General features: G+C 32.3%; 1 protein-coding gene across 2 annotated transcripts; it reads right to left on the reverse strand.

The window, feature by feature from the left end:
* Nucleotides 1-5,042: 5,042 nt before the first annotated feature.
* LOC18035301 (homeobox-leucine zipper protein REVOLUTA) lies at nucleotides 5,043-12,772 on the reverse strand. Of its 2 annotated transcripts, none has more exons than XM_024178904.1 (18): nucleotides 11,707-12,772; nucleotides 11,288-11,467; nucleotides 10,712-10,794; nucleotides 10,540-10,630; nucleotides 10,319-10,414; nucleotides 10,106-10,219; nucleotides 9,925-10,008; nucleotides 9,200-9,355; nucleotides 9,048-9,122; nucleotides 8,770-8,876; nucleotides 8,427-8,610; nucleotides 7,621-7,809; nucleotides 7,383-7,463; nucleotides 7,124-7,258; nucleotides 6,432-6,766; nucleotides 5,962-6,067; nucleotides 5,659-5,808; nucleotides 5,043-5,533 (listed from the first exon to the last, which is right to left on the reverse strand). In XM_024178904.1, exons 1-18 carry the CDS (start codon nucleotides 11,950-11,952, stop codon nucleotides 5,384-5,386), a joined length of 2,562 nt encoding a protein of 853 aa, XP_024034672.1. In that variant the 5' UTR covers nucleotides 11,953-12,772; the 3' UTR covers nucleotides 5,043-5,383. The 2 variants fall into 2 exon arrangements, with proteins under 2 accessions (XP_024034672.1, XP_024034673.1); XM_024178905.1 differs by having other exon boundaries at nucleotides 5,044-5,533; nucleotides 11,288-11,447.
* Nucleotides 12,773-22,105: the final 9,333 nt, after the last annotated feature.

Genomic DNA, 22,105 nt, shown 5'->3' on the forward strand with positions numbered 1-22,105 from the left:
TTTTGCCAAAACATGGAGTATCTGTCCTTCAAGAGCGAAAGCAAATAATAATTAGCATTTACTCATGTAGTTAGTAATTCAACATTCTTACTTAAGATTCCGGCATCTTAATTACTTAGGCTATGCTTGCTTTTACTAGGGAGTTTCGAATTTACACTGATCCTTTTGGCTGAAATTTGAAAAAAATAATAATAAAATTGAATTAAAAAAAAAAAAAACACTTTCTATTATTGCCAGTTGTCGCTATTATTCTAGAGATTTTATATTTAGCGGGCTTAATTCTGATCTCCTAAAATCGATTTGTTATTTGGTTAATTAGGCATAAAATGCGCTTATTTATGCACAGTAATGTCGTTAATTTGGTTTAGCCAAACACTTTTAGATAACAAAACCAGAAATAACTAGGCTCACGTTTAATTACTTAGGAAACACAAGTGAACAAAAGCCAAGGTAGTCATTATTTATATCCATAAATACTATATCGCTTAAAACCTATTGTAAGATTACTTAGAAATTGTAAAATGGGTAAAAGTCCATTTAGATCCTTTATTTTAAGATTAGTGTACGTTTAATTCATATATTTTTAAAAATACCTCAAAACATCCTTACTGTTAAAGTATTGATACCCTTAATGTTACTTTTTAATTTTTTTTGTTTACTTTTACAATATTATCTTTTTAAATAATTTTTTTGTTTGGACATTAATAAAAAGAAAATAATTAAATTACTAATTTAACCCTAAAAAATAAAAATAAAATTATATTAATTTTTAATTGTCAAAAATTATATGCAAACTACCAAATGTGCAAATGGTGTTTGCAAAAAAATTAATATAATTTTTTTATTTTTTAGGGTTAAATTGGTAATTCAATTATTTTCTTTTTATTAATGCCCAAACAAAAAAAATATTATAAAATTATGATATTGTAAAAGTAAGCCAAAAAAAATAAAAAGTAACGGTAAAAATATCAATACTTTAACGACATGAATATTTTGATGTATTTTTAGAAATACATGAACTAAATGGACACTAATATTAAAATATAGGGACTAAATAGGCTTTAACCCTTGTAAAATTACTCAACCATTTTTAAATACGCTTATCAGAGGCCAACAACATGTACAATCGGTGATAATTGATAAACAACAAGTCAATTGATCATAAACTTAATTTTTACACGTCTCTTAATTAACATGATAGTGTAGATAAAACTCATATTGAGAGAATATTATATTGATTCTTGAATTGTTTTTTTTTTTTTTGTCATTTTGAGGTGACGTTAATTATGCAAAAGTGATTAAATGAATGTTGTTAAGATATACTTCCTTCAAAATTTCAAATATCTAAGGATCGTGGCTAATAATTATTAACTCATACCAACAAAGCTAACTTGGTTTGCAAGTAACCTAATTTTATTAACAACTATGAATCTTCTTGTGACTTTAGTGTTTGGATATAGAATATTATGGTTTGGTATGAATGTCCATAAAGCATAAGTAAAAAGATCATGTTAGACTCTTATAACAACACCCTCTCATATTAGGAAGTTTCATATAATAGAGAAGAAATAAACGTCACCAAAATAAAATAGGATGCCTTCACAAATACATATTTCAATATGATTTGTGAAGATTTTTCAAGAATAAAGAAGAGAAGTTTAAATATGATAGAACAAACTAGTATAATTTCTTATTTAATATTTTTATCTAAGTATATCCGGATTATTGAAGGTTTTTTGAAACTTCAACAACAATAGGCACAAGAAACATTTTCGGGGTTCCATCTAGCCTCCATTTTGATACTTGGATCAGGTTTCTGATGACTAATTCTTCAAAGTACATTTCAGCAAGATCAGTGTTAATGGGTGCCACAAATCCCCCTGCGCACCACCGATGAATCAGTCTCCTCACAGGGATCTCAAACCCTATAGGAAAAAGCCCCACATAGAGGAAAAATGGCTTTAACTGTGAAGGTTGCTCTTGATACCTTAAAGCTAAAAGACTTATCCCTATCCCGCTCCCGTAGTTATCTTCTACGCGGTCAATCACTCTTGACCACTCTTGGTAGTTAGTTTCTTTGGTAGATAGCAAACCTCCAAGCAAGACTATTCCTAAAGGTAAACAGCCGCATATTTTCAGGATTGGCTCCTTGAATGTCGAATTACTTTAGACATCATCAGATTCAACTACTAGTCTTGGCATCTTTTTTAACAACAGTTTCCAGCCGTCCTCTTCATTGGGTCGGCGTACATGTAGAGTTGAACCAGCAGCCGCAGCCTCCGGTGGTATATTATCTGCATTGCTAGTAGTTAAAATTATTTTGACATATATCCTCGGACAAGTAAAAGGATAGATGAGCATCTCGGAGAACTCATCAAACTTGTCATGTCTCGACATCTTCTACTACAATGAGATAGCTGATCTTTCATCTTTGTTAGAGGCTGTTTACCTTTAGGAATAATCAATCTGGTTACTTGAAGAAGACGTGAAGCGCATTAAAGGGCAGCGAAATTTCTCTAGACACATTTTCTCTCCTTTTGATAACCGGAAATTCTTTTAGGATACGCAGAGTGTCTGTAAAATCCCCTACTGAGTAAACTGCCCGCAGGAGGAGGGCAGAAGCTGATAAGCCTAAGCCAAAATCGCCTTGATCTGCATCTTTTAGAGATTCATTCAACAATTGGAGTAATATAATCGTTACTTTGTTTAATTATTTTATTTATTAGTTATTTTGCTGCTATGAAATATTATCATGTAATGGGATAGCTCTTTGAGGTTTAGTGTGAGTTATTATTTGTGGGAATTGTGATTAGTTAATTGCTTAGTTTTAGATATAGTTAGATTAAGATACTTTTACTGCAACTTGAGTTTGTCTGTGAGAGTTTATTGGTTTCTCACTATTTTATCTTTCCTCTTCCATTTGATTTCTCATTGTAAACGTTTTGTGTTTATATCATCGACAGTGCTAAGAGCTTTTCGGACTTGTTTTTCAAACTTGGGGGTGCTGCTTGTTGCATCGCCAGGGGCCAGATTTTCTATTTTCTAAGTCAAATGGGAGACAAAAATTTTAGCACCCATGGAAATGGAATGGATAGTTACACCTGCAGGGAGAAAGCAATTTTGAGATATATACAAGGCAATTGATGGAATCTCAATTATATTTTCTTCTCTCAGATCATATGCTAAGGAAAAAGATTTTTTGGATGATTTGTCAACTCAACTGAATACTTCACAAGAGTAAAATGAGAGTCTCCCTTGAAGAAGTAAAACTAAGAATCTTGAGAAACTCTGTTAAGGCATTCTCCAAATGCTATTCTTTTGATTCTCTGATATTATTTTCATAGCTCAATATGTATTATTATATTATTGTTTATACAAACTCTTATAAGTCTACAAACTGATGTTGCATCATCATACAATTGTCATATAGGCAAGGTTAATGTTATCTGTCTTTATTAAAGAAAATGATTTTTGGTCACTAACCACGGCGACCACAAATAGAGACAGAAAGGATATCTCTATTTCTAAAAAACACATAATTTTCTACATAAAATGATGCGATGTTGCCGTATTAGTTTCCATTTTGTTCAAGTGGTCTCCAAATATCATTTCTCTTTCATTTTTTTTCTTTTTGTGTTTCCACTCAACCAATACTTTCATGCAACGATAAAAATTGTTTTCTTCTCTTAGCCGAAAAGAATGGATGCACATTCCAAACTTGCTGATAGAGAGGCATTAGGCTGTTAATTGCTTCTGCTAGCACGGTTCGAATGTTTATTGATTCATTTGCCAAAAGAATTATATATATTATAGGCTGCAATTGCTTCTGTTAATGCTGAATTCATTAAGATCGATTTGTTATTAGTTTTATTGTTATCTATGAATAAATTAACGAGTTATAACTAAAAAATTAGAATTATAATACTCTCTTAATCTATACTGAACTTTTTAACTTTTTAAAATCTTTTGTCCAATGCCTTTTAATATTAATTTATAACTAAGATTCAATTATTTTTATTTTTTAATTATTAACTATCGAACACCCACATAAATTTTACTCAAAACTAAATTAGATCATAAAAAAAATCCTATTCATTATTACCCATCGCCTTTAAATATGCTTACCAGCTAAGAAAGCTCGTGACTGTTAAGAGGCCAAAGAAGGATATCACCTTTTCCCTTCAAACACGTAAATTAATGCTTCATGAAAAGCCAAAAGAATATAAAAAACTGAAAAATAAAAACAGCATCTCAGCTTTGATTGATGAAAGAAAGCAGAATCCACGTCATCAATAAAATAATCAGAACTTTCATTGGAAAATGCACAGCTACAACCATTAACGACGGCTGCTCAAATGCACACTGAACAATGAATGCATCTCATCAAAATTCAGAACCCTGGACTCAAAACTTTCAAACTCTTAAAAACAATGTTCTCGTAAACAATTAATTAACCGTTTAATGTTTTAACAACTTAACTGCTGCCGCTCAAACCCCAAAAAAAAAAAAAAAAAATCATACGTGAAACAACAATATAACAATGTCAGGAGAAATTTTAAAATACATTTATTATACCATGTCACTCATATAATAAATAAATAATATCATTACATGTATACATTTATTTTATAAACGCAAACAGTAATTATATTAAACTCAATTACACATGTTATTCATGCATTAATTAATTGTATACAATAAATATATTTTAAAATTTCTCCAATACCAGAGGGGCTCTAATTATCTTGATAATATAAAAATCATAACTCTTTTACAATATAAAAATTTAATAATTATAAAAATAATATAATTTTATTACCTTATATTTTCACAATTTATGAAACGACTCGAAAGAATCATATTTCTTACTTCTGACACCATCATATATAAGATATCATATAAGATAACAAGCTCCTTCCATAATAAAAAAAGCCTCCCCATTAATTTCAATGCAATGGTGATGTAACTGTTAACAAGGCGAAATTTCAAAGGCCTCATTAATTTCAAAATTCACACGTACCATAAAAAATAAAGGTCCACGACCATGAGCAAGTTACTGTGGCCAAACTTAAATATCAAATACTTTTGATATGTACGGAAAGTGGGATTTGCAAAGAATCAAAATAATAGTGAGCCCGGAACCCTAAAGCTTCTCTGGAAGTGATTACAAAGACCAGTTAAGCATCAGTTCCCAAGTTCCAAAGTATAAAAAAAACGAGCTACAAAAAGAAAGTATGGCCGAACTAAACAACAATTCAATTAAATTAATATAATGCAAACCTTAGGCTGGGATTTAAATAGCACAAAATTTTTTTTCTAGAAATTTTTGGCATTTTCATATTTATACTGGGGCAAAAGGCGTTGGATAAATAAATTAAAATGTTCACACAAAAGACCAGTTTATGAAAGAGAAAGCAAGACAGTGGACAGTGTTATCTTCAGGAGCAAGAACTTTCCATGCAACGGCTTGTTCGTATGAGACATGTCGGCCCATTGTCGACATACAGATGCCAGCCGGCAAGTAGGTAAATCCCTGATAAAAATGTCAGAAATTTCAGCTGCTTGAAATTCACAATCAACCTTCACATCTTTTTGTGGTTTTCCTCTCTTTAAACAAAGAAGTTTAAGAAGAATACACACTAGTAATATGTAAGTTACCTGTTGCATCAACTTGGCAAAATCAGCACACAATGCCTTGCGCCCAGATTCATCGAAGATCTTATCCAGTGTGATATCTTGTAGAGCCACTAGAGTTGTCTCCAGCATGTCAAGGCCAGCTTGGTTTGCAAAGATGAAAACTGGCATTGACTGCAGCATCAACGAAGATGCATTAGAAAAAATATAATACACACACCTCTTGGTATCAGACAGTGTCAATGGTATCTGAATATTAGAGGAGAATTTTCAGAAACATTTTTAATACGTGATATATCGTTATCTTTGATGAAACTGTAAAGGTACCTTTAATGAACAACACAATATAGCATCTGAATGCTGCCAAAGATTTTTCAACACTGAGTCACCACCAACAGAATCAGATCTCAACAATTCTGCCCCCAAATGATAACTGCAAAAGATGAAAAAGGAAATATTAGCAACTCACACAAAAATGCTAATCGAGCTGGTTCATTAAATCAACAAGAACACGTTTCAATTAACAGCTTATCAGTTTGGATTTGATAGAAAATAGTCCAATTGAAAACAAATCAGTAAGAACTGTTATATGATATTTCACTTGAAAGTTTCTTGTTATGGTGTGACAGAAGATAGCTTGACCATGTCTAATCAAGATTATGAACTCAATATTACATTTTCAACTCTCTTTTGCAACTGAAATTGACCTTGTCCAGACTATGGAAGCCAACTACATGCATCTAATTCATTGAATATTTATCATGAAATTGGGGTGGGGGGATTGATTCAGAACTTACCTATAGCTCTGGCAGATCCAGTGAGCTAGTGTAAGCGCTTCTGGAGAGCCCGGCGAAAGCTTTGGTCCCAAAGTTGGGCTCAATCCTGACGGACATATGGCCATGGCCACCCTCTGAACAGATGAAATTACACTACGGACATACTGACGTGCCATGGTTGCTACATTATCTTGTAGATTGCTCTCAAAAGGGAACTGGAAAGCAATAGTCAATACTGATCGGGTGTGATGGCACGATGAAGAATCTCCTGCAGCGGGGTTCGTTGCCGGGCCAACTTCAAGACTGGATGTCAGATCTAGGGTTCTATGTGCGGTCAACGTATCCGGTGTATCAGGCTGTATAACACAGCATTAGCATGTTGAGGTAGATGACAATAGTATGAAATCAAGCAAGAGTCTACAACTACAAATTTTGTACCCACATGTTAACCAATTTCAAATATTAAGCTAATGTTTGAGTCAAATGAGCAAAACTCTTTCTGCCACAACTCCTCAAACTGATGTAAATGCACAGTAGCAATTTTAACAATATAAATTTCACTTAGTTAAACAAAGGAAGCCAAAAGTTTCAACTAAGGCAGATATGTTTTATTCTTCAGGAATATGCGAAGCTTATTATTTATTAACACAAGCACCAATACTGCGAAAAAGATATGAAAGGTTCAAGTCAAGTGCAGTGAAGTTAAACCCAACTGTTTTTGAATCCAATGGGATAATGCGGAAACCAGAGGGCAACAATGGACCATCATCTGGAAACATCTCATCAATAGGAGCAAAGACAAGTTCAGAACATGCTCCCACGGCATTTTCATCAACCCCGCTGCATATCTGACCAAAATAAAAAGCAATTACAGAATAGTAAATGAAATTAGGGCCCTTTTAACTCAAAATTACACACACACACACTCTGAAAATTTGACAGAAAAAATTATATAACAAGAGACAAATTCACCTGAAGTAGATGAATGTCCCTTGATACGAAAGCGTCTTCTTGTGCAAGAGAATGCCCCTCCAGTCGAATAACTTCAAGCAACTGAAAAAATCAGAAATAGAAATTATTAGTGTCGAACAGCTAAGAATAATTATACTGTAAAACATACATTTGATATGAACATAGCACACAACTGTCAAATTCTCCTTGTTATTATAATCCTTAAGAAGGAAGGGCAGAAGACTATTCAATGACAGACCTCTTCATGCTCAATTGTGTGGCCAAGTGGCATAATTATTTGGCTCCCAGTAAACCTCGTAGGCCTCATTCCAGGATAAGCATAGGAACCAGCTTTCAACGACGCGGCAGAATAGGCATCAACATTGAAATCAGCCCACTCAGACCGATGCTCCCGCAGGAAGCGGACAAGCAATGCAGGAGGAACATTCTGGCAGGAGAAAGGAAATATTCACAATTCTGTCATTTTTACACCCCAAGACAAGATAGAAAAGAACATTATCTGGAACAAACAAGCCTGATGGAAACCAGATTCACAATTAACAGTTCATCAAATATCCGAATGTGATTGGAGAATCATGTGTTCCATTCAGCACATCAGCATGAAATAAAACAGAGTACACTTTTCCATTAACTAATACACAACCATATTATTTTCAATGTTAATCATCCACTAGCAGGGAGGTGAAAAAATTATAGAATGCTCAGGTAAATTTCTAAGCCTATATCTACTGCCCTTGACTTCATTTTTTTACTTTAAATGATGATGTAATTTTCCATCCATTGAAACTACCCAATCCAATGGTGTGGATTTAAAGTAAAATATTAGCATTTAAGTCCACATCCATCTATCATTGGATTGAGTAGATCCAATGCATTAAAAAATTAAGTCAAGGGAACCCCACCTACATTAAAATTTTCAGGCAATATAACATTTCCATCATGCTGAAATGTTCCTGAAGTAGAGAATAAGAATGCACTAGAGAAAAAATAAAAAATAAGAAATAGAAGATTGTTTTGAACTTGTAATGAAGATTTAAAACTTACTTGGAGAAGCATCGAGGCCTTTGCGCAGAGAATACCTCCAAGGAATGCAAGGGAATTAGTAGGATTAGAGGTAGTGCTCAAACTCTTAGTTGAATTAACTGCAATTATCACATCTTCAGCACCATCACAGGTCATCAACGACCAACCATCATCATTAAACCCATTGACAGCATCATTGAAGCCTCTACAAGGGGAAAAGGGGGGACAAAAAAGAAAAGGACATAAGAAATATTACAATAAAGAACTAAATTCTAAAACTTCATAGTAGATATACATGAACAAATACAAATATGGATGTTGTACAACTACAACCATAACAAAAACCAAGCTGACCATACAGTACCTGCTTAGTCTTTGGCTAAAAGTTCTGAGAACAGCCGGCTGCCTGCCCAGCCCATATACTACCTCGCCACTTGTCTCCTGAGCTATTTGCCTGACATAACGCAGCGCCTTCAAAAAAAATTATTCAATCAGGAATGGCCATAGCGGAAACCAGCCACATACTCAAAAGACAACTTCAACCAATATAAGGAAATAGCCACTTGTAACACAGGAATTGCTTAAAGAATGCTAATCCATCTAGCATGCCCTCTTTCTCAGGAACAGAGTAAATCTACTCACCGCAATAGTCATTCTCTGAGCCACTACTTTTGATGATTCATAAAGTGGCCGCAGCACCTCTGGCACACTCCATGCCTAAAAAAAGATAACTTGAATGCCATCCAACAAACAGTTCGATTTAACCAAATGATCAAACATTAGCCAAGGCTAACCTCAAGATTAAGGTGGTCGACAATATGGATAATTGACCCTCCACCATCACAAGGACGAATCAGACAACCACTAGGGAGCATTTCAGCTCTCACAAACTGAGCAGCTGATGCTGGATTTGGTCCAGCACCAGAACCAGAAAGAGACCTCTCACAGACCTTGTAAAGTTGACAACAGAAAGATAAAATTAGCACTTCTCATTAGATCTCCACCATTTAGAACTATTATGAATCACATGATGTTTGGAAAACATGAACAAGTATGGTATAATCTGCGAAACCAAACAGTCTGAATTATCATAGGCACGATAACAGGATGGCCAAAAGGCATGCTAAATGCATAAATAGTACGAGATTAGCATCAAAACAAAGCAAATATAACCAAGTGAATCAAACCCCATGACATGCAAATGAAATTATAGTTAGTGCTTGTATCAGTGTTACTCTTATGTTCAGTTGCATTTGTGTTTTTGTGATCCACGTGCTTTGCACGTAAGGAGACATGATAGATCTTTGATTCCATTGTTGGGTGCTACCTAGCTTAAACCGATGGGTCAAGGGGTAGCTGATGAAGATGTAACCATAATTAACTAAGCACAGAACCCACCAAAAGATGGTTCAAACAAGCCCATGTACAAGATGCCACATCAAGGGTGCTGATCAACAATGTCAAATATACTGGTAAGACACAACAATAGGAAAAGATATGAATCCAGCAAAATGCATACCACAAGACTCCCATTGTCTAAAGTTGTAGTGTATCTTAGAGTCCAGAAATCCCGTGCAGGAGCAAGAGTAGTTGGAGCATATGCCTGAAGCACTTTTGATTATCAATATCACTTTCAAAGGGAAGATAAATACCCAAAAAAATAACAGAAGATATGAACACTTCTGACCATTCTCATTCACCTGTGTGTACAAAAGTTCAATTGTTCCAGCATTCCCAGCAGGAAACATTGTGAAAACTTCAAGGCTCCGGCAATCCCGAAACCAAGATGGACGATCTTTAAGGATCTCTGCAATCTGTCAAAATTTTTGTAAAATAGCTCAATTACATTGCCTCATAAAATGCAAGAAATGATGGTAACACTTCACCATCTTCATTGTCATGTGTATTCTTACCTTAGTAGGTTCTAAACTTACGAGACCGCAAGCTCGAGCTGCCACTCCACTGCAACTTTGTGAAATGGCAAAGATCCCAACCGAATCCGGACCAGGCTGACAAGACATTATATAAACAGCTCAGATTCACTTCTGATTTGCAAGGAGAGATACGTTCTACATGACCAAAATCTAGCAAATTACAGAAACACATAAAATTCATATATATTCGCATAAACAACCTTCATCCCAGGCATCTGGACCCAATCGACAGCAGTTCCTGTAGCCTTTGAAAGGAACTCTGCCAAGGTCTCCTCTGCAATAGAAAGGAGTCTGCAAAAAACAAGGACAAAAAATCTAAGTTCAAGTTGGAGAGGAAGATTAGATATTTGTGGGCACAGCTTTTAAGATTACCCAGCAGGGTTATTGGCATCTCTCAGTGAATGCTGAGGAGTGGTCACCACAGAGTCACAGCTCGCATCAGTAGTCGCAGGTGCCTGCAGAAATATCAATTAAGAAATAGAAGTCAGATCAAAAATTGACAAAAGAACAAAAGGAAGCACTTGATTTTTTAGCAGGGCAAATAGCAACACTAAGTCGGTAGCCTGAAAAACTGCAATGAGCTATGAATATTCTTGAAATGTCAAATGTGAAACAGAAAAAATAATTTAAAAAGAAAAAGAGAAAAAGAAGGACAAACAATCCAAAGCAAAAGGCAAAGGGGTTAACTTGGTTGCAAAGAACTGTGCAAGGAAATTAAGTGAAGCAATCATATAATTCCCAAGATTATGCATATATTTGCTTTAAAGACTGATCTTCCAGTGTGATCAATAATATTGTGTCACCCCAGAACCAAATGTAAAATTTAGATGGCTAGGCAACAAACACCAAATAATCAACCCAATTGCAATTATGTGGAAGCACATTCTGCATTTGCACACCAGGAAAACAAGAAAACATTAGAATAGAGAGAGAAGAGAATACACTCACTGTACGCAATTGCTGCTTCATATACCCATTTTCACACACCAACTGCGACACCTGTTTCTGCAGCCGATCATTCTCCTCCATCAACAGTTTATTCATAGCTGTTAATTTCCTATTCACTGTCTGGAGTCTTGAAGCCTCTTTCCTCTGCTTCTCTCGACACCTGAACAACCAAATGCAAGCCTTTGAACCCAAAACAAATCAAGCCCCGAATAAATCTATTCACATACGAATCAAAACAACAGCTAAAATTCTATTCAAATCCCAATTCAAAAAATCCAATCTTTCTTCCCACATGCACAATTCTTCGTCAACAAAATCTTCAGCCAATCGATAGCACTTCTAACGCAATCATATCGATACAATCTCATCAAGTACGAGAAAATCAAAATCGAAAGCTAGAAAAAAAACGAAAAATCTACCTTCGATCTTTGAAACCAAACTTTGATCTGTTTAGGCTCTATGTTGGAAAGAATGGGGCACTCACGGATCAGCTGTTGCCTACGCAAAGAACTGGGCTTGGGGCACTCAGAATAGACTCTCTCGAGAGCTTCCACTTGCTCCGCCGTGTAACGAACATACTTCCCATTATCAAGCTGGTGCTTGTTGATACTCCCACTACTGCTCTCTCTTTGCTGCTGCTGCTGCTGCTGAATCACCATAGCCATTACTTTTTTTTGGCAAATCCAACGACAAGCCCACAAGAGATTTAACCAGATGGGTCTGTCTGTGTGCTAAAATTGAGTCTTGAAAAAAAGCAAACTAGGTGCTGCTTGTTTTGGGATTAGGGAGCTTAAATATCCTTGTCTTCTTAGTAAAGTCCGTCGTTTGTGATGTGTTAAGAGAGAGAGAGAGAGACAGAGACAGAGACAGAGAGACAGAGAGTTACAAAACTGGTGATGCTTAAAAGAAGATTCTTTGGTCTTAAGTGTAAAGACTCTCAAAGCCAAATAAGCCAAATGAATGATGATGGGTTCTTGAAGAGAGCTTATAATCAACAACAACAAACAAAAAGTCTGTATTTTAATGAAACCCTTGCGGTTATTGGTTGCTGATCAAGCTCTGAACACTAAAGAACTCGTTTTTTTTTTTCTTTTTCCCTGCCAATTTTATTGCTTCCAATTAGACCAAACCCTTTAAGAAAGAACAAAGAAAAAAATCCTAGATTTTCAGCTGAAGGAGCTCAAAATCACAGAACCCATTTTGATCTTGAAGCTCTCTCACAAGAAAGAGAGCAGTACTGGGCTGTGACATTACAGCAAAGAAGCTGATTAATGAATCGTAAAAGAAAATGAAAATGAAAAAACCCTAAGCATGAGTGAGTGAAGAAAAATGAAAAAGATTCTGAATGGGTTTGCTTATTTTGCTTTTTTGTTTTTCTCAAAGAGAGAGTCAGTGAGTGCTATGAGCTTGAAACAGTAATGGGGTGAGGGAATAAAAATAGAGAGTATTTTTTGATTTGCAAATGCAATTGCAATCGCACGCATTCCGACAAACTTCCTTAGCAGAGGGTTGGGTTTCTTTATAATCTTCTTCGGCGCTTTTACGACCTTATCCCTATGGTTGATGCGAAATGACAAATTAGCCCAATTAATACATTGATGAATCATGATCATGATCATCAGATGGGATGAGCGGGAGAGGGCCATCAAGATCATCGGCTAAGGAGGACTCTGACATGATACCCTAGACTCTAGAGTACGTTTTTTGAGGTCAAAATCACGAATTCTCTATAACCTAACAGGCTAATATTATCAACTAAAATGTAAAATTAAATTTTTAAAAATTTGTAAAAAAAAAAAATCTAACTGTTTTCTCAGAAAAATTGAAGTCATAAAATGATTAATTTCTAGTAATTAAAAAAATATTTAATTTTTTTTGTGTGGAAATTATGACATTTATCAAAATGATTACAACGAGAAAAGACTTTAGAATGTAACAATGAAAATCAAATGTAAACTCTTCACTATACTTATATGAGGAGAGTTTTCTCGTATTCCCATTAGTAAAATGAGTTTTCTAATTCTAAAAAGCTATTATGCATTTACAGGTGGGGCAAAACTATGTTGCAACGGTGGTATGGTACCACAGTTGCAATTATAGGTGTACAGTTGCATTAATAAGATTTAATGGCTGAAAGTAACAGTGGTATCATACCACTGTTGTAACATAACTGAACCCCTATAGGTGAAACAACTTAAAAATAATTTTAGAATATATCATCGTTTTATCACTTAATATTTTTTTATATATTACTAAAGTTTTCTGACAAATTTTTTTCTACTTAATGTTTTAGTTTTTATCATTTTATCACCAAATGTTGACTCCATTAATAAATTATTGATGTCATTGGGATATTTTAAGAATTCCAATATATTCAATGATTTCAGAATTTTACAATGTATTATATTTATAATTTTATCAATTAAGTATTTTAGATACGTAATATAACCAATTGATAAAAGAATTACTCCTTTGTATATATGTGATTTCGTAATTTTTTTTTAATTTAGAGGGTTAAATTACACTTATATAATTTAGAGATAAAATAAACTTAAATTATAAATTTTGTAAAAAAAAATTGAACTTTAATGTTTTGATTGTAAAAGGAAAAACACTAAAATATAAAGTGAGAAAAAATAATTATCAGATAATTTTAAGTAATAAAATAATATATCAAGATAGGAGAAGATAAAAAATAATAATATCCCAATAATTTATCTATTGAGAACTACAGAGACAACATACGACAACCAACATGTTGCTTTTTGAAGAGCGAACAATTTCTTTTTTCTTTTTTATGTTATCATATAGGACATGGAGTTGTATTAATTTCTAAATTGGGGTTTCATTAGACCAAAAGATAAAAGAATATTCCTCGATCAAAAAGTTAAAAAAAATAATAAAAAAAAAATATATATATATATATATATATAAAGAAAGAAGTAAAAGAGTGGCAGTCTCGAGATTCTTCTAGCGGAACAGGGACAATTCTAAAGCCTAAATAGAGGGGGCCACCAGTCCTTTGCGTAATGCTTTTTTTGAATAATAAAATAATAGTATCAAGGCGGTTTCTTAATTCCGGACCAACTAATTACCATTATTTTATTTATTTACTTTATATTATTCGTGCACATACAGTAGTAATTAACAAAAAAAAAGCCAAAATGCTATCTCTATCCTCAAATTGCTTTTTATATTTTTTGTTTATTTTCTTTAATTGTTATTTTTATTTATTAATTGGAAATTCTTGCGGGGGCGGCGCTCACCTCCACTGGTCGGTGATATAGGCTCTAAACGCGTATTTATACTGAAATATAATATGAGTTGAGCTCCGACCGCCCCCATTAAATATCTTCTAAAACCCCGTATTTTTTTATTTTTACAATTCCAAACCCCATCTTCATTCTTCATTGCGGTTAAATATACAGGGATTTCATTTATAATTTAATTAAGGTTGAGGATATTTGAACCCAATTTTTTACTCTTTAAACTCTTCTTCTTTATACACCCATCACTACAATTGAAAACATCCATTTTTACTCAACAAACCCTCTCATGTTCCAAAACTAATCATTCTTCGTTTATCTTCTTCTCTTATGCATTTGCTTCCAAAAAATGCTTCCACACAAGAATAAACGAAATATGAAATTGCAGCAACCAGTAAGAATTTTGCCCAAAATTCTAGTACTTTTGGAGTGGGGACAAAAAAAAATTATATCCCCAATCTAACCCAAAAAATAATAAATATAGCAAATATCTTCCATAATACAAGAATGGATAGAAGTTATAATGGTAACTATTTTGATACATTTTTTTTTTCACCCCAACAGGAAAATTAATGAGTTGATCAATTGCAAACATTTTTAAAATATGAAACTGGTGCCTTGAAAAATATTGGTTCACCTGCAAATATTTTGGACTGGAAAGGAATGGTAGTTCATAATTGTTTTATGGAAAAAATCAATTTTCTTATGGTAACCAAGAGATTATTTTTAATTTCAATAGCATCTATAATTGAATTAGCTATTAATAAATTATATAATTTCATGGAATAGCATTTTTCTACCTTAACCAAAATCAATTTAATGAGAAAATATACACAAAGTCGGATGCAAGAGAGATAAGAAATTAAAAGAGGATGGTTTCGTAATTATATATGAGGATATTTTTGTGATATAAAATAGGTGTAAGGAGTATAAATATGGGTTTAAATAGACTCACCCTTTAATTAATTGTAGAAAAAGTATTTGAACTTGCATGCAAGATGCTTAAATAATTTTAGATTGTGAGAAATGATCTAAACTGAAATATAAATTTTAGCAATTCACTTAGGAAAGTGTAATGAACTTAAAAAATTTATCGAAAGGGTGAATTTTAACTTCGTTTTAGAGAGAGAAAGTCAAGATCATGTGAGATTTTTTTGAGAAATGAAATGAAGTGAAATGATCTAAAAAAGGTTATTAATAACATGAAAAATGCTCAAATGAATTCATATTGTGAGATGAATTGGATTAAAATTTTATAGAGAAGAAAATTATTTAATTTTTTTTTTTTTTTGAGAAGGAAAGTGATGATTTCATTAGATCAAATTTGTAAATATAGTTTTGACTTCAGCTGGCAAAGGATCCAACCATACAACATTTTCATTATTACTCTTTAAAGCTCACTTAGTTAAGGATTGAACTCGAGCATTACATGATATAGGGATATAATGGAAACTAATATTCTAGAAAATCCTTATTTTGATGAAGATCGTTGAGAGAGAGAGAGAAAATGAAAAGATGATATGTTGGGTTTTTGAAAAATAATTTTTTTAGGAATATTTTTATAATTAACTAGTAAGGCAGTGTTTACTTTCTGGAGTGGGAGTGTGGAGTGTGGATTCCTCCCACTCCAATGTTTACTTAGCTTAAAAAAGGAGAGAGTGGGAGTGGGAATCCGTGGGTCCCACCCAAATTTGGAGTGGGGAGTGGGATTCCCACTCCCATGGGGGGAGGTGGGAGTAGGAATCCACTCTCTCCTCTTTCCATTTTATCTTTATAAAAATAAATAAATAAATAATATTTAATAAAATAAATAAATAATATTTAATAAAATAAATAATATCATATTTAATAAAATAAATAATATCATATTTAATAAAATAAATAATATCATATTTATTAAAAATAATAATTATATCATATTTATTTTATTAAATTTAATAAAATAAAAATAAATAAATAATATATTTAAATTAATAATATTAAACATTAATTTTAATAAATATTATTTATTTATTTATTTAATAATAATAAATATTTTATTCTAAAAAAATATTAATTTTGTACTATATTATCAATAACAATATTTCATTTGTGTTGCTATTATTAATAATTTTTATTCACATAATTTAAATTAAAATTAATAAAAAATTATGATTTACATAATTAAGAATATTAGTAATTATTATTAATTTATAAATATAATAAAATATTTATTTTATTTTCCAAATATATTTTTTATTAATTTTTTAATTACAAATTATAATTCTGTACATAAGGATAAAATTATAATTTAAAACAATTTACTCTCAATCCAAGATAAAGTAAACAAATAATTAGGATTCTGATTGACAATTCCATACTTTCATTTAGTCTAAGTAAACACCCTACTCTCACTCCCACTCCACACTCCTAATCCAAGGATTCTCACTTCTCAGGATTCCCACTCCAATCCAAAAAGGAAACGCAGCATAAATGAGTTTATTAAGAGTTTTTGTGAGATGGAAAAAAACATCACTCAAATGAAAAATGTCGTGACGTATTGTCCAAAAGGTTCCAACAAGTGATTTTAGAACAACGTCATTTGATTGATCACTTATATTTGAATTTTAAAAAGTTAAAAAATTAAATTTTATTTCAAATTTACCCACTTCTACCACAAATAAATAAATAAATAAATAAAATATTATTAAGTGTATTCACTTAATTTTCATACTTAGTTCGGATACTTAGTTTATATACAACCTGATGTGTCATTACCATTTGGATAACTATTATTTTTAAGTTAATTAAACAATGACACGTCGTTTATCACATCAGTTGGTATGTAAATTAACTATCTCAACTGAATAAGTATAATATTATTGTTTGATTAATAACTCATACATTCGTTAAAGCTCGAGCTTCTTACCTAAACGCTTCTCTCCATTGAAGCTAAACATATACTCAATCTCTTTTATTTTAGTATGCATACATGGCCTAAAGCAAGCTAAGACACTCGAGCCATGCTATAACAACCCTGATTTAACCTCAATTCCAATGTTGCCTGCTTTGTTCTCTTTTATTTTTATTCATAATTTTAGAAAGAGTCAAAGACCCAGGAGAGACTTTGAATCATTAGAATTACAGCATAATTGGGTACACGAACTCATTCATCTCCGGTATGTTGTTATTATTTACCAAACAATGGCTTGGGTGACTCATTGAGGTTTTTTTATTAAAAAAATAAAATCCAATTCCTCTAAGTATTAAAAAAAAAAAACTTTTACAAAGAAAGTACTTCTGAATACTCCAAAATACATACACCGTATACTCACTTTAATACGAATAATCGTACATTACAATATCATGAATTAAAATGAATAGACAAAAAGAATCTTATTTTAATTTTTTAAAATCTTTGGAAAAACATTTGAACTCCAATGTGGCTCAGATGTGAGTGACATTTTCAGCGGCTTTTGGCATGCGCAAAAAGCAACATCACGTGCTGACCACAAATGCTCAAGCTGCACAAATATCTTAATATTATTCTTAATGCTTAGTTTAAGATAAAATAATATCTATTTGACTTAAATTGAAGCTTTTCTCACATTGGACAACTTATGGGCACCAATTTTTCTTTTTTCTTTTTTCTTTTTTATATATAATTAAATCGTCTGAGATGCAACAATCAGGGTGCTAAATCACATAAATTAACAAGCAAGCAACAATAAAAAAAAAGTAACAAAGATTAAAGAATTATTGTTGGGCGCACCGGGTTGAAATTAATCTTTTTGCTACAATGATTGTGTATTATATAATACGATTCAATAAAAAAAAAAAAGAAGAAAAATATTGTAATGATTGTGTGAAATTGAGTCCACTTACGAAGGTATGAGCTCTCCAATTTTCTTAAAGTAGTTTATTTGAGGTGAAGAATGTCACCCCAAATCCAATAGGCAGTAAAGAAAGAGATGTCTTGTCAAGATGAGTGTATATCAAGAATTGCTTTAGCAACTTTAACCAATTCATCAAAGAAAAAAAAAATGTTGAATACTATGCAAATAATATCTGTTTATTTTCACTAATATATGATATTATATTCAAAAACTTCAAATCATGCAATAATTTTCGAATAATAACAACCTGCATTGTCGCTTTCACCTTATATTAGAGGAAAAATAATCATAGTTATGTAGAAAACGTTAGTGTAAATAATCAATTTTTTTAATATTATAATATTATGATCAAGGGTCACTACATCTCTGAGGTTCACCAATTGAATAAAAAAGAGTATACACTGTTATTAAAATACAAAAAGATATTAGAAGAAACGGGCCATAACCCATAAGTAATCAAACAATTATGTAATATTGTTCTAAAGTTAGTAAACTAACTGTATTCTTTGACGAGAAAGATTTTAAGTAAGGTTAAGATTCATATCGTAAAATAAAACCATGCATAATCATTTGAGCCATTTGCCATAATAAAACAAAGATCACTTTGAAAAATAATTCAGTCAAGTAACCGAACCACTTCTTTAATAGAAGACAAAGTTCATTTACCTAAAGCAAAAAAAAAAAAAAAAAAAAAAAGATTGAAGTGCACAAATTAGTTATCATGTTATGTCAATGAGTGTTTTTTTTTTTTTTTTCCTAGTAATGAAAGTAATCAAATATGTGATTAATTTGGTATTTTTGATCTTGAAGTAGTGGAAGTAGGTAAGTGGGTATGTTATTAATGTTGTGTACATTGGTATATATGATTGGAACAAATCTTTGTTTGGATTTGATAATGGAGAGCATGGTATTAATCCATTTTCAACAGAAAAAGATTTTTACAATCTTGAAACAATGACTTTTCTTTCTTAAGCATGGCAATGAGTTAAAAAGTATGTGGCAACAAAAATAAAATAAAAAATAAAAAAAGATATATATTGCAGAAAACAAAAGCAATGAAATTGACTTTCAACAATTGAAAGAGAGAGAAGCATTTTCATGCTCCATATTTGGTGCTGTCGGCATTATTGTGTATTTATCAGTTCAGACACAACCCCCCCTTCTCTCTTCTCTCTCTCTCTGTCACATTACAGACATGAAAAGAAAGGAGGAGAGAGTATATTCTTGATGTGTACCTAATTTTCATTTTGAGTCCATCATCTGCTTTTGTGACAAATGGCCTGTATCCACTCATTCCCTTTGATTTGTCTCATATGGAAACATAACCTTCAAGCTTTCTAACACCAATTTGTCTCTCTCTTTTTTTTTTTTTTAACCCATTAACTTTACTGTTTGTTTGAGTGAATTTTGTCTGTTTGAAGTGATTAAAAAGAATTGGGTTGTTTGTTTCTATTTATCAATTTTTACTACTAACATATATTAAGAGTTAGAAATTTATCAAGATTTTATTTAGGATACTACTATACAATACTAAAAGAAAAATATAATTTAGCTTCAGATACGACGACTGTTTTTAGTTTTATTCTACTATTTGATCCTAATAATAATGTAATTTAGAATTTTAAATGAGGTATCATTTATGCTTTTTTTTATTATAGATATATTTCAACGACTATGACTGATATTACATCACACTACAACTTGGGTTAGTTTACATTAATCTTGTGAAGCAGTCAACATTTTTACTGTCACTAAAACCCGCACTAATATTCGAGAGACGCATACTATACTTATATTTCGTAAGGGACTAGTTTACACTAATCTTATGAAGCAGTCCATATTTTAACCCTCACTAATATTCGAAGAATACCTATTCCACTCATATTTCACAAGGAAGAAGACTTCCTCCATTCAATTATGTTATAATTAAGGAATGAAATTAAATCTCATAATTATTTTATTGGGCTTAAATAGAAGTAAATATTCTCTTACTAAGCTAAAGGCCTATTAATATCATTTACGCTATTATATAAAGATGAAGGTATAACTTAACATTAATTTTTTATTCTTAATACGACAAGTTTAACTACAACAACATATTCATGGATCTTCACCCAAAGCACAAATTTCCAACATGATGGAGAAAGAAACATCATACACAAAAAGATTGTCTATGCATGACATAGATCTTACATATTTCCTAATCAATATATATAAAATAAATGTAGGACAATCAAGGATATATGATGAGCTATAACAAAGTCAAATGGGTATATTTTTTTTTTTTTGCTTTTCTTTTCAAAACTTTAGGTGATGGGATTAACATTCTTCCACTTTGTCCCCCTCTTGTATTTATTTTCACTTTTGATATATTCTTTTGGCTTCTTGTTATTGAAAATTGGTAATGCTGATTTGCTAATGGCTAATGCTTATATGGGTGGTGGAGGGTTACTATCTTGCTTTAGCCATGAGCCATTGCTTTTGTCATAGGAAAGGAATAATGCCAGTGCTTCCTTAATCCCTTTGGGCCCCATTGAGGTCCAATCATGTGGGCCCTTCTTGTCTGGGCCGTCTCCATACATATCCCCAAAATAATTTTCTTTTTTAAATAATTAAGAAAACAAAAAACATAAAAACACAAATGCATCGTTGCGTAAATCAATAGAATGCTGGCGTGGCTTTGCTTTGAGGGTTGGTGTCGTTGAAGTGGAGACTCGACCCCACCCCCAAGTCATGCAACATCAACAATGTGACCATTTGGCCCCTTATTTTGTCTTTTAATCAATATAACAATTTTTTTTGGGTTTAAATCATCCAGTTTTCTGACTACTGTATTGGGCACCGACTAATTTAAATTCAGAGTGCAATCACAGTTAAAACTCCTTACCTCTCTTAAATAATGTGTTTAGTGAAGATCGAACCTAAAAACTCTTTCCACTTATACAGCTTGCGTCGTCAACTGAGCCACAACCGTTTGATAATATAACAATTTATTTATAGAACATATTTATAATATTAGTAGTTTTTTTTTTTTCAATTACAGATATTTAGAATCAGAATACGTTGAGTACACTCGTTAATGCATTCCGGACCTGAACCCCTTCTTACAGGAATGGAAAGAAGTTACGTTCACCTTATTTAATAGTTTGAAGTTAAATGATAAAAGATGATTTTTGAAAATTGCTTCTCTCTCTCTTTGACTCTTTCTAGATCTTGAAGTGTTTGCCTCTCGTCCATGAGCTTTGCTTGTTGGGCACACTTATTATTATATTGACGGGGGTGTCTCCTTTTTACATCATTTCACTCTCCATGCTCTGTTGTTTTCACCATAAAGCTTTTACTCACAAATGGATAAAGATGACCCGGCACTTTCTCGGTGGTTAGGGGTGTTGCTCAAGCAAAACCAGTCAATTGGAAGAGAGTTGGGTCACCCCCATACCATATCCCCCTATTACCTATCAATGCACAATAGTTTTTCAAACTTAGTAGCCATCATTAACTTATTAACTACCACTTGTATATGACAATCTACCATTTGTGCCATTTGGTGGGTTAAGCTTAGCATGCACTTCTGCTGGTATTTTTGCAGCATTCTTAAGCTTAAGCTCTTGCTGGCCTCTCCCCTCATGTGAAATAAATAAAATAAGAGTGAGTCAAAAAATTGAAATTAGCTCCTT

This window comes from Citrus clementina, unplaced genomic scaffold, assembly GCF_000493195.1.
Source record: "Citrus clementina cultivar Clemenules unplaced genomic scaffold, Citrus_clementina_v1.0 scaffold_8, whole genome shotgun sequence".
NCBI lineage: Eukaryota > Viridiplantae > Streptophyta > Magnoliopsida > Sapindales > Rutaceae > Citrus > Citrus x clementina.

Coding starts and splice junctions, on each gene's coding strand:
- LOC18035301 (XM_024178904.1), bottom strand. CDS start 11,952: ATGGCTATGGTGATTCAGCAGCAGCAGCAGCAGCAAAGAGAGAGCAGT. Junction 9,356..9,924: donor TAGACAATGGGAGTCTTGTG/GTATGCATTTTG, acceptor CAACTTTACAAG/GTCTGTGAGAGGTCTCTTTC. Junction 6,767..7,123: donor TCCCATTGGATTCAAAAACA/GTTGGGTTTAAC, acceptor TGTGTTATACAG/CCTGATACACCGGATACGTT.